At 37.2% G+C, this 17,043-nt stretch overlaps 1 protein-coding gene across 2 annotated transcripts; it reads left to right on the top strand.

Annotated features, from left to right (window-relative positions):
- The first annotated feature begins 14,049 nt into the window (after nucleotides 1-14,049).
- Nucleotides 14,050-16,387, top strand: LOC132623944 (cysteine-rich receptor-like protein kinase 44). 2 transcript variants are annotated; one of them, XM_060338761.1, is made up of 3 exons: nucleotides 14,050-14,315; nucleotides 15,124-15,274; nucleotides 15,872-16,387. In XM_060338761.1, exons 2-3 carry the CDS (start codon nucleotides 15,131-15,133, stop codon nucleotides 16,184-16,186), a joined length of 459 nt encoding a protein of 152 aa, XP_060194744.1. In that variant the 5' UTR covers nucleotides 14,050-14,315; nucleotides 15,124-15,130; the 3' UTR covers nucleotides 16,187-16,387. The 2 variants fall into 2 exon arrangements, with proteins under 2 accessions (XP_060194744.1, XP_060194743.1); XM_060338760.1 differs by having other exon boundaries at nucleotides 14,050-15,274.
- Nucleotides 16,388-17,043: the final 656 nt, after the last annotated feature.

Below are 17,043 nucleotides of genomic sequence, written 5' to 3'. Positions count from 1 at the left end.
TGCAATATATTTACCCAACTATGAGTCGGGGTCGATCCCACAGGGAACAATATGCTAGGCGATTAAGAAAGTAAGGAACTTTCACCAACTACGCTAAAGCCAAACGATAAATAATATTTTGGGTTTTTGAGAAAATTATAACTAATGCGGAAATGTAAAATTACCTAGAAAGCGAGTAAAATGATCAATGGCCACAAGCATGGATAATAGGATATTACACTCAAGTAACGATCTAATGTATTTCACGATTTTACAACTAAGAACGGGTTTATGTCAATAGATAATGATTTCTAAAATCTCATTGAAAGTCTTCCAACCAAATCAATGAATTTCACTCTAAGCTTTTCCAAGCCTTAGAGTGTGATATTAGGCACAATCAATTTAACCTCAAGTAACTATCCTCTTCCGAGCTCAAGTTATTAGATGAGTTTAATGACCCAAATTCTTGTTAATTAATCTTTCCCAACCTAGATTTCCTTTTCCAAGCTCAATCTAAGTAAATGGGTGAGTCCTAGGGTTAGCTAATCCCTTTGGAAACATTCAAGAACGAGATTAATTAAATCAACAAAGACCCACTTCTATAGCAATAAGAATCATTCAATACATAAGCATAACAAGAGTTTCAAACCAAACTTTAATCAAGAATACTTTCATAAACGAGATTCAAGTCTAGAAATGAAATACTACACACTAAAATATTCAATACAAAACAAGGAGTTGAAGAAAGGTTTAAGAATTATCTCATTAAAGTGCTCCAATCTTCTCCTCCAATGGTGTAGGTGAAAACCCTAGCCTCCAAAACTTGCAAAATGACCAAAGATAGAAAATGTTTTGCCCTAGCCTCTCTTTTGTAGCTCCCCCCAATTTTTCCAAGTCCAAAAAATGTCAAAATCTGCCCCCATATTTCTGTTTTTGCAATTCTGCCCGTTTTTGCAAAACTGTCCACTTTTTGACAGTTTTGCAAATCTGTCCCGTTTTTGCAAAACTGTCCAGTTTTGACAGTTTTGCAAAAATGTCCAGTTTGACCTCTTTTTGACTTTCTTTTCACTTGGTATCTTCCGATCACTCATTTCAGCTACTTGGCTTGTTTTGCTCTATTTTGTTCCATTTTGGTCCATTTTGATCCATTTTGCTCTTTTATGCTCTTCGGGCATCTTTTCCTACAAAACAACATAAAAACACAAAAAGTAACAACAAAAGTGCTTAAGGAGTCACAAAAGCTTAAGGAATTAGCGTCGAATATCGCGTAATTTCACGACTCATCAACACCCCCAACTTAAAGTCTTTGCTTGTCCTCAAGCAAACTAAAACAAAAATCTCAATGAGGATCCATTTTAAGCACAAAAGCATGACTTTGGTTGGTACCAACAATTAGGCTACAAGCATGTGAAGCTTCAACCAAATAACTCCCTCATTCAAAATACAATTTCAAGAATGCAATAGAGATTTAAAATAATCAAGCAACAACACTCAAGTCTCAATAAGTGACTCAAAACCACTAGTTTGCTAGATATGCTCACTTGACTCAACTTGGAATTTTTGAACATCACCACTCTACCGTAATCCATATGCCCTCACAAGAAAGAAAGTCCCAAAATCACAATATTCACAGCAACGACACAAGGGACAAATACACAAAAGTCGCTCACACTCAACAAAGAAGTTCTAGTGCTAACAAATATCACACCATAAGCTTGCCTTTATTTTCGTTTATCACTAACTCAAGAACATTCGGTTGGAGATCACATAGGCGCTTTTTAAGCTTGTAATGTAGGCTTAGGGAAGGGTAGGATAAGTATTTGAGATACAACTGACTACGCCCTCCTTGAACACTACACATACTTTATGTCCACTTTCTTCTTCATTTCGAAATATCACTCCTTCCTTTGCATACCAGTTTCCCCAATTATTCACACTTCCTTTATAAAGTTTCAAAATATAATGTGCTAGCACATTCCACCCCCAACTATAAATATTGCAGTGTCCTCACTGCACATAATCAAAACAAAACAGAGAAAGAAAAAAAAAAAAAAAATTTTTTTTTTTTTTTTACACACTGGCACGACCTGCGACCCCACATGTGAATCGCATGTCTGAAATGCGAGTCGCAGGTGATGCCACCTGCAAATTTTTTTTTTTTTTTTTTTTTTTTAAGATACATTTTTTTGCACAAAAAGTTTGCAACCTTTTTGTATTTTCAAATTTTCTTCTTTTCTTTTGATTTTTTCACAACACCAACCTTCACCACTCTCAAGCAACACTAACACCCCCAACTTAGGCTTTTGGCCTCAAATTCACAATTTCATGTTCAAGGAGGGAAAGGTTCAAAAGAGAGACTTTTCATCGAACAGGGTAAAGACTTGTAATGGGGCAATCAAAGAAAAGGTCATAAGCTCAAATGAGGTTACTAGTGATATTATTTATGCAATGGTAGGCTAGAAAGGCTAAAGAGGCTTTTTCAAAAATCACAAAGATATCCCAAGGTCATCTCTCCAACCAACATAATCAAAATTAGCAATGAACGACTAACCGGGCAAGTTCTAGATGATAAAAGTAAACACAAGAATTATTCGACAAACACTCACACACATGGCATATGAACTAGTCAAGATGGATCAATTTCACTTCCCAAGCAAGAACAACTAGCGCAATATCTCATAATCCAAAGTCAACACACTAGTAGGTAAAGAGTCACAAAATGAGCCAAAAAGTTGTCACAAAAATCATTCTTTCCTATGCACCTTGCTTTTTAACTTTCACAACAATTTGGAGAGGTATTCACATTTCAATTTCACATGCAAGAGACTAACTCTATTAGTACCAAACAAGCCAAGAGTTTTCACATTTTTCCTCAAACGAGAACCTACACCTAAACTTACATGACTAATGAAAGAAGTTAAGAAAGAAAATAAAATAATAAGAGTGACTAATCCACAACATGTCAAAAGAACAAAATTTTCAGAAATTTTGAACAAATTTCAAAATATAATGCGCTACCACGTGCCACCCCCAACTATAAACATTGCAGTGTCCTCGCTGCACATAATCGAAACAAAACATAAAAATAGAAAAGGAAGAATTTTTTTTTTTTTTTTTTTTACTGGCATGACATGCGACCCCACATGCGATTCGCATGTATGACATGCGAGTCGCATGTGATGTCACCAGAAGAAAAAAAAAGTTTTTTTTTTTTTTTTTTTTATTTTAGTGTCTGTCACCACATGCGACGCAACATGCGAATCGCATGTTGTGACACCAGAAAATATTTTTTTGCAGCTTTTACTGGTTTTAGGGGCTGTCCGGGTATCCGATATGCTCAAAATAACTCCAAAAATTCTGAAACTTTGCAGATTAGTCAAAAACCATAAACTAAACTATTCTAAAAAATAAAATTTCAAAAACGATTAAAAACTTTTAAAACGATGGGTTACCTCCCACCAAGCGCTTGATTTAACGTCGCGGCACGACGGTTACCTTTACCACTTTTCCTTCCATTTGGAAGATATGAATTGGGCACCCAACTTGGACTCAAGTTTGTGACCACGAGCGGTGGGGGGTGGTAAGTAGATGAACAAGCCAAACGTTAGTTTCTTCATTTTGCACTTCTTGGCTTTCAAATGAGGAATGTCATTTTGCCTTCTTACTCTTTCGAATTGCAAGATGTAAGGCATTTGTCTTTCTTCTTCACCATCCAACATGGATGTATGTGGCTCAATTCCCATATCACCATACAAATCCAATGTTGAAAAATGCTTGGAATGAGACTTCAACCTCCCAATTTGCAAATTTTTTCGGATTTTGACATTCTCATTTTCCCCCAAACTAGAGTCAACTTCCACTATTTTTCTCAAGACAACTGTTGACTCTAATTTCTTTTCTTCTTTGGCATCTATACTGAAAATGGATTCGTTTGGAGGACTTTCAATTCTTGATTCCTCCTTTTCATGATTGGCCTCCAACATGGGCATTCTCTCCTCATATTGAGCATTTGAGAATTCTTCTTGATTTTGTTCAAATGCCCACGGAAGATTTTTGTATTCATTCATCAAGTCATTTTGGAGACTAGTTTCCAAGTACTCCTCCAAGACTTTTTGCTTTTCATTTCCTCCTTCAAGTAGGCATTCCATCATGAGCTTGAACTCTCCATTTTGTCCATTCTCAACTTCTTCCACTTCCATTTCCCTATCATTGTCACAACAAAAAGTAGACACGTCATAGTGGGGGTTCGGGGAAGGGAAGGACACATAAGCACAATTAGCCCCATGGCCATTTTGACCACCACATCTATCACATATGCTCCACTCATGGGTTCGAGATTGTGCGCACAATCCTCCCCCGGGAGACTTTAAACAATTTTGCCAAGAGTGGGGTCCTCCACAATAGGGACAAGGGTCATCAAAGTATGAACAACTTCCATCCGACCCATTTTCATGGAATGATGCCATATTTTTTTTTTTTTTTTATAAAAATAAAATTCAAGCAAAGAAAACAACTACACTAATATTTACGAATTTGGACCAAAGCAAGCAAGCTTAAATCCCAAACTAACTCAAATACGCCAAATTGTTCCCCGGCAACGGCGCCATTTTTGATAACGTCCAAATACACTCCTCAAAGAGAAAGTGTACACGGTCGTATGCAATATATTTACCCAACTATGAGTCGGGGTCGATCCCACAGGGAACAATATGCTAGGCGATTAAGAAAGTAAGGAACTTTCACCAACTACGCTAAAGCCAAACGATAAATAATATTTTGGGTTTTTGAGAAAATTATAACTAATGCGGAAATGTAAAATTACCTAGAAAGCGAGTAAAATGATCAATGGCCACAAGCATGGATAATAGGATATTACACTCAAGTAACGATCCAATGTATTTCACGATTTTACAACTAAGAACGGGTTTATGTCAATAGATAATGATTTCTAAAATCTCATTGAAAGTCTTCCAACCAAATCAATGAATTTCACTCTAAGCTTTTCCAAGCCTTAGAGTGTGATATTAGGCACAATCAATTTAACCTCAAGTAACTATCCTCTTCCGAGCTCAAGTTATTAGATGAGTTTAATGACCCAAATTCTTGTTAATTAATCTTTCCCAACCTAGATTTCCTTTTCCAAGCTCAATCTAAGTAAATGGGTGAGTCCTAGGGTTAGCTAATCCCTTTGGAAACATTCAAGAACGAGATTAATTAAATCAACAAAGACCCACTTCTATAGCAATAAGAATCATTCAATACATAAGCATAACAAGAGTTTCAAACCAAACTTTAATCAAGAATACTTTCATAAACGAGATTCAAGTCTAGAAATGAAATACTACACACTAAAATATTCAATACAAAACAAGGAGTTGAAGAAAGGTTTAAGAATTATCTCATTAAAGTGCTCCAATCTTCTCCTTCAATGGTGTAGGTGAAAACCCTAGCCTCCAAAACTTGCAAAATGACCAAAGATAGAAAATGTTTTGCCCTAGCCTCTCTTTTGTAGCTCCCCCCAATTTTTCCAAGTCCAAAAAATGTCAAAATCTGCCCCCATATTTCTGTTTTTGCAATTCTGCCCGTTTTTGCAAAACTGTCCACTTTTTGACAGTTTTGCAAATCTGTCCCGTTTTTGCAAAACTGTCCAGTTTTGACAGTTTTGCAAAAATGTCCAGTTTGACCTCTTTTTGACTTTCTTTTCACTTGGTATCTTCCGATCACTCATTTCAGCTACTTGGCTTGTTTTGCTCTATTTTGTTCCATTTTGGTCCATTTTGATCCATTTTGCTCTTTTATGCTCTTCGGGCATCTTTTCCTACAAAACAACATAAAAACACAAAAAGTAACAACAAAAGTGCTTAAGGAGTCACAAAAGCTTAAGGAATTAGCGTCGAATATCGCGTAATTTCACGACTCATCACTTATTAGTTGATTGTTATCCACTCCTGTACCATCACCCCCATAAATTGGAGTTGTTTTCGAGTCCTACGTCTGGAGCCATTAGGCACATGTGCGGGTAATCCTTATGGGTTTTTTTATTTAGTTGGGTCAGGTTTAAATGAAACGGGTTTAAAAATAAAATCGGGTTATGTTGGGAATTTCCGTTAAGATATGGATATATTTGAAAACTTTAATGACGGGAGGAGTGTTTTTGACCCAAATTTGTAATAGATGATATTTTAGCCGTTTTTTCAAAGTAGAGGGGCATTTTTAACCCTTGCTAGGAATAACAAGAGACTTTTAATTCATGAAAATGTTGTACGTGGTCGTCGGGTTTTAAGAGCAAACACCGTTCCCTATATTTGAATGGTATTTTTTTCAATCGGATCAAATGGTAAAAATCCCAAATAGGAATAATGTCAGATTGTGTCGTAGGTTCATGATAGTGGAAAATCGGGGGATCACTAACTATACAAGAGTGTAAATTCGGAATGTAAAATTGGTTCTTTTAGTTTCCAAATTAAAACTGCATTGCATTTTTCATATAGTTCTAGTCAAAACAATAAATTAAGTTGAACCTATAGAACCCGCTTTAGATCTATCTCTGTCTATAGATGCTCCTATTTTTTATCCAAGTCACTTTAATCTATTGGAAGGTATTTAGATGTTCATCACCAAATCTGTGTATATGTAAATCATTAAATTGATTGGCTAGTGAATTCAGCGCCATTAGCGATCTACCAAAAACAGTCCATGTCCAACAAAAAAAAAAAAAAAAAAACTTAGGATACTTAGAGCGGACAAGGGCCAAATATACCCTTCATTATACTTTGGATCTAAATATACCCCTGTCGTTATACATTGGATTCAAATATACCCTTCCACGGTTAAAGTTGACCCCAATCCTATGTGGCATTAACATTTTAATAAAATAAATATTATGTGGCATATCACTTCACTTACAAACCTAATTTTACCCTTTTCCTCTCTATCTTCTTCCACCACCACCTCTCCCTCTATTATTACCATCCTTATGCCCACCGCCATTAATTATTGGGAAATCCTTGCTGCTGTATTGTGTTTCCTTGTAAATCTGAAAGCAAAGATCCATTTTGACAACTTTGCTATTTCATTCCTCTTCTTGTAGAGGGCCAACGAAATAACATTAAAGAAGATCCCACTTGCTAAGGCCATGTTTGGGGGGAGATCTTGCTGACAATTTTACACTCCTTGTGTCCTCAAGATCTCCTCCTCCTCTTCTTCTTCTCTCTTTCCTTTTGTATAGTTGAGTATTTGTACCTGGACCCATTTCATAAGTCATCACGTTCTTTAACAGGAAATTAGTATCCGAAGAATTTTAAAGGGGGATCACTGACAGAACAAAAACTTCATTTTGTCCATATATATTCGTAGTTAATGTTAGAATAGGAATCAAGTTATGAGATATAGATGTTGTGCCTTTTGTTGTCTTTTCATTTTTTGCTTGGGAAATATTGCAAGAGTTTTCTTTTGAGTTTGTACTCGATAGACTTTACATAGGTTTGTTCCTGTTAATGCTTTAGGCAGGTTGAGATGTGTTTTTTGAGGCAAATCTATCCGTATGTTCGGCCATCTCCAACCTTGCGTCATTTTTTACACCAAATGCTATTTTGGTGTAAAAAATGATGTTTTGAAGCTCCAACCTTGCATTATTTTTTTGCACCATTTTGGTGCATAAATAGTGTTGCACTTGGTGCAACACTATTCATTGCACCATTACTATTCATTAATAATTTATTATTATTTTATTATATAATATTTTAATTTAACATATTATAAATTTTAATTTTTACATTTAGATTCCTAATATACCTATTCATCTACACCATTACTATTCATTAATATTTTTTTATTATATAACACTTTTAATTTAACATATTATAAATTTTAATTTATAATTTTAGATTCCTAATATACCTAATTGTTTTTTATGTAATATCTTATAATATTAATTTTACATCTTAATTTTGAAGTGTAAGTTTTATAAATTAATTTTCGTATATATTATTTTATATAAAATTGTAAGTTAATTTTATTATAAGTTATAATTGTATTAAAAAATATAACCATCACAAAAATAAAAAGTGCAAATATAAAATATAATATGTTGTTAATAAATAACACAATGTTCAATAACGTAATAATTTCGAATATATAACACAGTGTTTAATAACGTAACAATGTTCAATACATTAAAATTGAAAATACGTTAAACAACATAATAATTTAGAAAATTATAACAATAATTTAGTATTCTGGTAGGTCATTTCCAGATCCACCAATATCATTAAAATATTGAGTGTATGGGGCAGAGGATTGTTGTGGTTGTGGTTGTTGAAATTGTTGACTTCTTTTATCCATTATTCGTTTTTGTTCTTGTCGAATAAATTCACGAATATTTGGATCACCAATAAAGGTATTGCTCCTCCCGCCCATTATGTTATTCAAGGAAACGAATATGATGTGGGTTATTATTTAGCTGACAGTATATATCCAAAATGGTATACAATTGTGCAAACCATTCATGAGCCACAATCTCAAAAGAAGAAATATTTCGCGATGAAACAAGAATCATGTGCATTCGGAGTTTTGCAATCTCATTTTGCAATTATTGCAGGGCTGTCGCGTTTTTAGAGAAAAGAAGTGCTACATGATATATTAACATCGTGTATTATACTGCACAACATGATAATCGAGGATGAGCGTGATCTTAATGCACCAATTCAAGATGCTTGGGAAGGTCCAACTCTAACAATAAAAATGGTTGTAGATGAAAATTATCGATTTGAACAATTTTTAGCTCGACACAAAAAAATTAAGAACAAAGATGCTCATTTTGCACTTCGTAATGCATTAGTAGAGCATTTATGGGAGCAACGTACTAATCATGGAAGTTGAATATTTATGTAGAAATTAAAATAAATTCTATCTTAATGTAATAGTATTTATTTAATTATATTTTATCAATGATTTCACTTTTATTTGAATTATCCATTAATATGTATAACGTATAATATTTGCTTACAATTGATATTATTTAAAATTTTATGGTATAAAATAATTTTATATTAAATGATTATATAACAAAAGATTATGAATTACATGGGATGGATATGTAAAAAAGGAAAAAAAAGGATTTTTTTTATGAAATTAAAAATAAAATTTAATTAAAAGAAAATAATATAATATAAAAGAGAGAGAAGAATATAAAAGGAATATTCTCTTTTGGTGCAAAAAATGGTGCAATGGGTTGGAGATACCCACAGTTAATGTTTGCTTTGACATATTTGAGTATGATAGACGATGTAATAGTCTACGTAAATATTGTAAATATTAGGATAATCTTTTCATAATTAGCAACTGTATATTAGGCATGATCTCTTCCTTATGTATAGTAATTAGGTCCTATAATTTATCCTAGTATTATGCTGATAGTTAGATACCTATTTTGTATATAATGACTTTCATACATCAATACAGATTACGGATTGATTTCCTACATGGTATCAGACTAGGTTTCCTTCCTCACCTCCTAAACCTAGCCGTCCACTTCCCTCTCTCCTAACCCTAGCCGTAGCCGCCCCCCCCCCCCCCCCCCCCCCCCCTTCCTACCTCCTCCTTCTTCTCTCTTCAATGGCTGACAACAAAAATTTTCATTCTGCTTTAACCGTCACCAATGTGAAATCTTTAATACCAATCGCTCTAGACATGGAAATCGGCCATTATCACTAACGGGCGACACTATTCAAAGTTCTAGCCCGCGTCCACTCCGTACTTGAGCACATCATACCACCAACTGACACCACTGAACTCACCGTGTGCAACGCAATGAAGGCGGCTAATCTTCCGCTCTGGAAACGGCTAGATGCGGTGGTCCTTCAATGGATATACGCCACCGTATCCCATGATATTCTTACCTCTATTCTCGTGGCGGATGATGTTTCGGAGAAGGCTTGGAATCAAGTTGTTCAACTTTTCCAAGATAACAAGCACTCAAGGGCAGCATACCTTGAAACTGAATTCACCACCACAAAAATGGCAGACTTCGGCTCAGTTATGGCCTATTATAATAGGCTAAAGTCACTCGCGGATCAGCTTGCCAACGTGCGGTCGCCGGTGTCCGACCAACGTCTGGTCTTGCGCCTCCTTGCAGGCTTACCGGAGACATATGCACACTTTGTCACCACCATCCAGCAGAAGGATGTGCTGCCCTCTTTCTCTGAAGTGTGCTCCAAACTCAAGCTCGAAGACGCCGCAGCCAAGGAACGTGCCCGCGATTCTAGTACCGTGGCTCTACTTGTTGACAATGATACTCCCTCCTCACCACCTGGCAACACGAATAATTCAACTAACCGTCGTGATAATAATCATGGCAGGAATTCCAACAGGAACAACGGAAAAGGGAACAACAACAACAACAATCACGGGAAATCCGGTCACGGCGGTGGCGGACAAACCAGCCACGGCCAGTAGCCGACGGGACAGCCACCAGCGGGGGGCTACTACTGGCCTGCCTGGCAGCCACAGCAGTGGCCACTGCCCCCCTGCCCGTGTCCAACAAGGCCGTGGCAGCAGCGTCCCACAACGCCACTGCCCGACAGCGGCATTCTAGGTGCGGGTCCACGACCTCAGCAGGCCTATTCCATGCATGGTCCGTCCTATTCTGGGTACACTCTGACAGACGTGGAGGCAGCCATGCACACTCTGTCCATGCATCAACCGGATGATAATTGGTATATGGACACCGGAGCGACTTCCCACATGACTGCTAACTCAGGTACTCTCACGTCTTATTTTAATTTGAGCAATAATTCTGGAATCATTGTTGGTAATGGTAGCACTATTCCAATTCGAGGCTATGGTCATACATCCCTACCCCCACCTAATCCCCAATTACGTCTCCAAAATGTCTTGCATGCTCAAAAACTCATCAAAAACCTTATTTCCGTACGTAAATTCACTAAGGACAATAATGTTTCTGTTGTGTTTGATCCTCTTGGGTTTTCTGTGAAGGATTTACCGACGGGGAGCCGCCTAATGAGATGTGAGAGCACCGGGGAATTTTATCCTATCACTGCCACAAAACGGACCACTCCACCATCAACCTTCATTGCCGCATCACCTAGCTTGTGGCATTCCCGACTCGGCCATCCGGGAAATTCTATCCTTTGTTCTCTTCGTAGTAATGCCTTAATTGAATGTAATAGGGCCCGAACTTCTTTTTGTACCTCTTGTCCTTTAGGGAAACACGTTAAATTGTCATTTTATGATTCATTGTCATCTACTACTATGTCATTTGATATCATTCATAGTGATTTATGGACATCTCCTGTTTTGAGTTCTAATGGGCACCGCTATTATGTTTTCTTTCTTGATGATTATAGTAATTTTCTTTGGACTTTTCCAATCTCTAACAAGTCCCAAGTTTATTCTACTTTTCTATCTTTTAAGGCATTAATATGGACTTAATTCGAAAGAGACATCAAAAACATTCAATGTGATAATGGGCTGGAGTTCGCCAATGGGCCTTTTCAATCTTTTTGCGCCTCTAATGGTTTAAATTTCAGATTTTCTTGCCCCCATACCTCTCCTCAAAATGGCAAAGCGGAAAGAAAAATTAAATCCATTAACAACATAGTGCGCACTCTTCTTGTCCACTCCTCCATGCCCCCCTCCCTTTGGCATCATGCTCTCCAAATGGCCACATACCTCCTTAATGTACTTCCCACCAAGGTCCTTGGGTATAAATCACCAACGCAAGTTCTCTACCAACGAACCCCCTCCTATTCCCATCTCCGGGTTTTTGGGTGTCTATGCTATCCACTTTTCCCATCTACAACTATTCATAAGTTGCAAGCAAGATCCACCCCGTGTGTATTTTTGGGTTATCCGTTAAATCATAGAGGCTATAAATGTTATGATTTATCCACCAACAAAATCATCATATCAAGGCATGTCATCTTTGAGGAAACTCAATTTCCCTTCTCAAAGTTGCACTCACCAACCCCAACTTCTTATGATTTTTTGGACTATGGGATTTCTCCATACACCCTGCATTTTCTGTCGAAGCCTACTCCGCCCGTCGTTCCCTCGGTCCAGCCCGACCCCCCCCCCCTCCCCACTTCCCAGCTGCCCCTCCCGCCCACTGCCCAGCAAGCCCTCCCCCCCACTGCCCCACCCGTGCCTGCCCAACAGCCCACCCGCATGGTCACTAGAAGCCAACATGGGATTTTCAAGCCCAAACAACTGTTTAACTTAAACACTTCCACCATCTCGCCTATCCCGCGAAATCCCATAACTGCTTTAAATGACCACAATTGGAAAGCTTCCATGGTTAATGAATATAATGCTCTAATTAAAAATAAGACGTGGGAGTTGGTTCCACGTCCCATTGATGTGAATTTTATTCGTTCTATGTGGATTTTTTGTCATAAAAAGAAATCTGATGGTTCTTTTGAGAGGCACAAAGCCCGTCTTGTCTGTGATGGCAGGTCTCAATAGATTGGAGTTGACTGCGACGAGACTTTCAGTCCGGTTGTCAAACCAGCTACTATTCGCGCTGCCTTGAGCATTGCACTTGCACACTCTTGGCCCATTCATCAGTTGGACGTCAAGAATGCTTACACGGTAATCTTAATGAGACTATTTATATGCATCAGCCTATTGGGTTTAAGGATCCAAAGCATCCCCATCATGTCTGTCTCCTGAAGAAATCGTTGTACGGACTTAAGCAAGCTCCCCGTGCATGGTTCCAACGCTTTGCAGACTATGTCTCTACTATTGGTTTTTCACATAGCCGATCTGATCACTCTCTTTATTTATTGTCGAGGTTCTGACATTGCTTACATTCTGCTATCTGTTGATGATATTATTCTCACAGCTTCTTCAGATGCCCTCAGAAAATCCATCATCTCTGTGCTTAGTGCCGAATTTGCTATGAAGGATCTGGGCCCTTTAAGCTATTTTCTGGGTATTGTTGTTACCCGGACTTTCACACGGCATGTTTCTCTCTCAGAAAAATTATGCAGCAGATATTATAGAGCGTGCGGGCATGACTGCCTGTAAGCCGAGTCAGACACCAGTCGACACCAAAGCCAAACTTGGTGCCACGGTCGGGCCTTCTTGTGATGATCCCACACAATATCGTAAGTTGGCCGGCGCATTGCAGTACCTTACATTCACAATACCAGACATCTCCTATGCGGTTCAACAAGTATGCCTTCACATGCATGATCCAAAGGTTGCACATATGCATGCTCTTAAACGCATAATCCGATACATTCAAGGTACTATTGAGTTTGGTCTCCATCTGTACAAATCCTCCATTGCATCTCTTGTTTCTTATACAGATGCAGATTGGGGTGGTTGTCCGGACACTCGCCGATCCACATCCGGTTACTGTGTTTTCCTTGGCGATAATCTCCTCTCATGGTCATCCAAACGGCAACCTACTCTGTCTAAGTCGAGTGCTGAGGCCGAATACCGTGGCGTCGCTAATGTCGTCTCTGAGTCCTGTTGGCTTCGCAACCTTCTGTTGGAGCTCCGTTGTCCCATCCGGACAGCTACATCGGTTTATTGTGATAATGTTAGTGTCATATACGTATCAGGTAACCCAGTTCAGCACCAACGCACTAAACATATTGAGATGGACATACATTTCGTACGTGAGAAAGTTGCCCGTGGAGAAGTCCGTGTTCTTCACGTCCCGTCCCGTTACCAGATCGCAGACATCTTCACTAAAGGTCTTTCGCGCGTGCTCTTTGATGATTTCAGAGACAGTCTAAGCGTTCGACAACCTCCCGCTTCGACTGCAGGGGTGTGATAGACGATGTAATAGTCTACGTAAATATTAGGATAATCTTTTCATAATTAGCAACTGTACATTAGGCATGATCTCTTCCTTATGTATAGTAATTAGGTCCTATAATTTAGCCTGGTATTATGCTGATAGTTAGATACCTACTTTGTATATAATGACTTTCATACATCAATACAGATTACGGATTGATTTCCTACAGAGTATGCAAGAGACTTATATATATAAGTTATAAGTATCATAGCTTGAGCACTAAAACACCCAAATTGAAAAAAAGAACATTTTGAGAAGAATTGTTTCTAAGTTCTGAAGTCTCGTGACTAATGATTTTCTCTAGCAAAATACATCACTAGCCTTTCAGTGATTCTGTCCAAATTTTGTAAATTAAAGCAAAACGCTGTGTTTCTCCGTTTTGCTTTAAAAATTACAACAGCAGCAGGGATTCCTCAATAATTATTGGTGGTGGGCATAAGGACTGCAGTACTAGAGGGAGGTGTGGTGGAAGAAGATAAGGAAAGGGAGGGGTAAAATTGGATTTGTAAGTGAGGTGGCATGCCACATTATATTTATTTTATTAATATATTAATGTCATGTAGGATTGGGATCAACTTGAAATGTGAAGGGATATATTTGAACCCAAAGTATAACGAAGGATATATTTAGCCCTTTTTTTATAGTACATGGTTATATTTGGCCCTTTTCCGTACTTAGAAATACTTGAGGCATCTACCTTTTTCAGGAGCATTTGTACGCTCTTCATTTCATGTACATTGCAATTGATGATAAGATATTCCAAATCCTAGTATCTGTACATTTGGGAACAATTTCGCCTCAGTAACATAAAACTTTTAAGCTCGATAACATCTTACATCTTCAGTGCTTTTGAATTTGAAGATTCCCAGCCTTATAATTCATATCAATGATATCATGATTTTGGTTCTGATTTGTTCAGTTAGTTGCTGCTGCTTTGGTCCAATCTGGGACTGATTTGGTTCATTTTTGTTTGTGATTTGGTGTGGGTCTAGCGGGCTGCAGGCTTTAAATGGCAGTCAGTACTAGTTGTAATGGCTTTAAATGGCAGTCGATCAGTACTAGTTATAATTATAAGTAGTTGGACTTCGCTTTCTAGTTTTCTGTAATCATATAAATTGAAACGTTCAAAGAAAAGAGCAAGTAGCATTGTCTTCTTATTGGTTGATTGTTATCCACTCCTGTTCCATCACCCCCCCCCCCCCCCCAATAAATTGGAGTTGTGGCATTATCTTCTTATTCTATTGTACGTGAAAAGTTGATATTCCCTATTCTATTGTACGTGACATTATCTTCTTATTTGTTTTGATTTGTAGTGGGTATATGGCACCAGAGTATGCAATGCACGAAAAATTTTCAGTCAAATCAGATGTTTTTAGCTTTGGAGTACTAATCTTGGAAATTATAAGCAGCCAAAGAAACACTTGTTCCAAAAAAGAAGATTATGTGAAAGACCTTGTGAGTTATGTAAGTAACCAGGTCAATCAATCAATTAAGTGTTCTTCAATTCCAAACTAGTTAAGACCTTCTAGGTGCATTATATTGAATGTGTTACTCCCTCTGCCTCTTGAATATTACTCCCTCTGAATTAAATAAAAAGTGTTCACTTAGCTTTTTTTTTTCTTTGGTCAAAAAAAGTATCCATTTATCAAATCAAGAAAGAATTAAGCTTGGTTTTTCAGATTTGTCCCCATTAAGTGTTAGATGATCAAATTCCAATGCCTATTTAGGGTAGTTTAGTCAAATTACCTATTTTTATCTAGGAGTTAGTATTTTCTTAAGGTATGTGCAAATGGCTAAGTGGACTTTTTTTTTATCCAGAGGGAGTAGTTTTTCAGTAATTCGAATTATTCCAAAATTTAATAATTTAGAAAATTGATAAGGAATCTTATTAATTTTTTTTTTTCAAAATTCACCACTAATGGACATTTTGACGAACACTTTATGTAATTAATGTTATCAAATGTTTTTCTGAAAGAATGAAATACTTCAAAAGACGTAGAATATGGATCAGAGGTAGTGTAATTTGTGATTTTGTCTGACCCTAAAATTGAAGTATCACAGGCTTGGTCGAACTGGCGTGAAAGAACAATTACAATTTTGATAGACCCCATGCTAAGGGGAAGCACAGGACCGAATCGTGACATAATGAGATACATCCACATAGCTTTATTGTGCATTCAAGATAATGTTGCTAATAGACCAAACATGAGTGCAGTACTTCTCATGCTCAGTGGCCACTCTCCGAATCTTCCAATGCCACACAACGATGTAAACCCACAGATTTCAAGAATGTCAGGGTCAAGCAAACTAACTGAAAGTAAATTAATTTCTTCATCAGGAAGTGAGGTGTGGATAACTGAGTTGTATCCTCGATAAAATCCTTAGACACAATGCAAACAAGCTATACGCAAACACATGTCATGTATTTATTGGTTTAGTGTAAATACTGAGTGAGATTAAGTTTTTACCCCTTTGTATCCCCAGTAATATCCTTAAATATAATGCTATAAGTTTATATGCAAACACATGTCATGCATTTATTGACTAGATATAAACACCGGATGCAGATAAGTTTCTACCTAACCGTTTTATGAAGTTACTTATTTACTTTGCTAGTTGTACAAACCCGGCCCAATTTGTTAGGGAATATTGCGAAAATGATTTTGTGTTTTTGGACTAATTTGCTTCATAAACATTATTGAACTTGTAAAAATGGTGGAATTTTTCTATTAGTCACGGAATGTATTTTGCCTTTATTTATTCACACTGGAAACCTGAAATTCTGAAGCATCTTTCGACTCCGTAGCCATATTATTATTACGGCACTTTACTGTCAAACCAATCCCTTCTGTTTGTCCTTTTCTTTCTTAAATAAAAGTAGTACTTTTAGGAATACCAAGCGGCTTTTAACTTTTGAATATGTTATTTATGTTCTTTCGCTTAAAGGGAAAAGGGATAAAAATGTCCCTCTACTTTCGGTAAAAAATATCTCTTCCATCATTAAAGTTTTTAAATATACCGCTATCTTAAAGGAAATCCCCAAGTCTCCCAAAATAATCATATTTCATTTTTAAACCTGTTCCATTTAAACCCGATCCAACTACATAAAAAATCCATATGCGACCAACTTATTCCCGAGTCCTACATCTGGAGCCACTAGGCACAGGTGCGGGTAACCCATATAGGTTTTTTATTTAGTTGAGTCGAGTTTAATGGAGCGGGTTTAAAAATAA

This window comes from Lycium barbarum, chromosome 12 (genome assembly GCF_019175385.1).
Source record: "Lycium barbarum isolate Lr01 chromosome 12, ASM1917538v2, whole genome shotgun sequence".
In the NCBI taxonomy this organism is placed as follows: domain Eukaryota; kingdom Viridiplantae; phylum Streptophyta; class Magnoliopsida; order Solanales; family Solanaceae; genus Lycium; species Lycium barbarum.
The sequence above is the reverse complement of the archived record's forward strand: the minus strand, read 5'-3'. Positions and strand labels throughout refer to the sequence as shown.

What these genes read in the sequence shown, in the direction of transcription:
- LOC132623944 (XM_060338761.1), top strand. Translation starts at nt 15,131, where the DNA reads ATGGCACCAGAGTATGCAATGCACGAAAAATTTTCAGTCAAATCAGAT. An exon ending in TGAAAGACCTTGTGAGTTAT is followed by an intron (nt 15,275 to 15,871) that starts GTAAGTAACCAG and finishes GAAGTATCACAG; the next exon opens with GCTTGGTCGAACTGGCGTGA.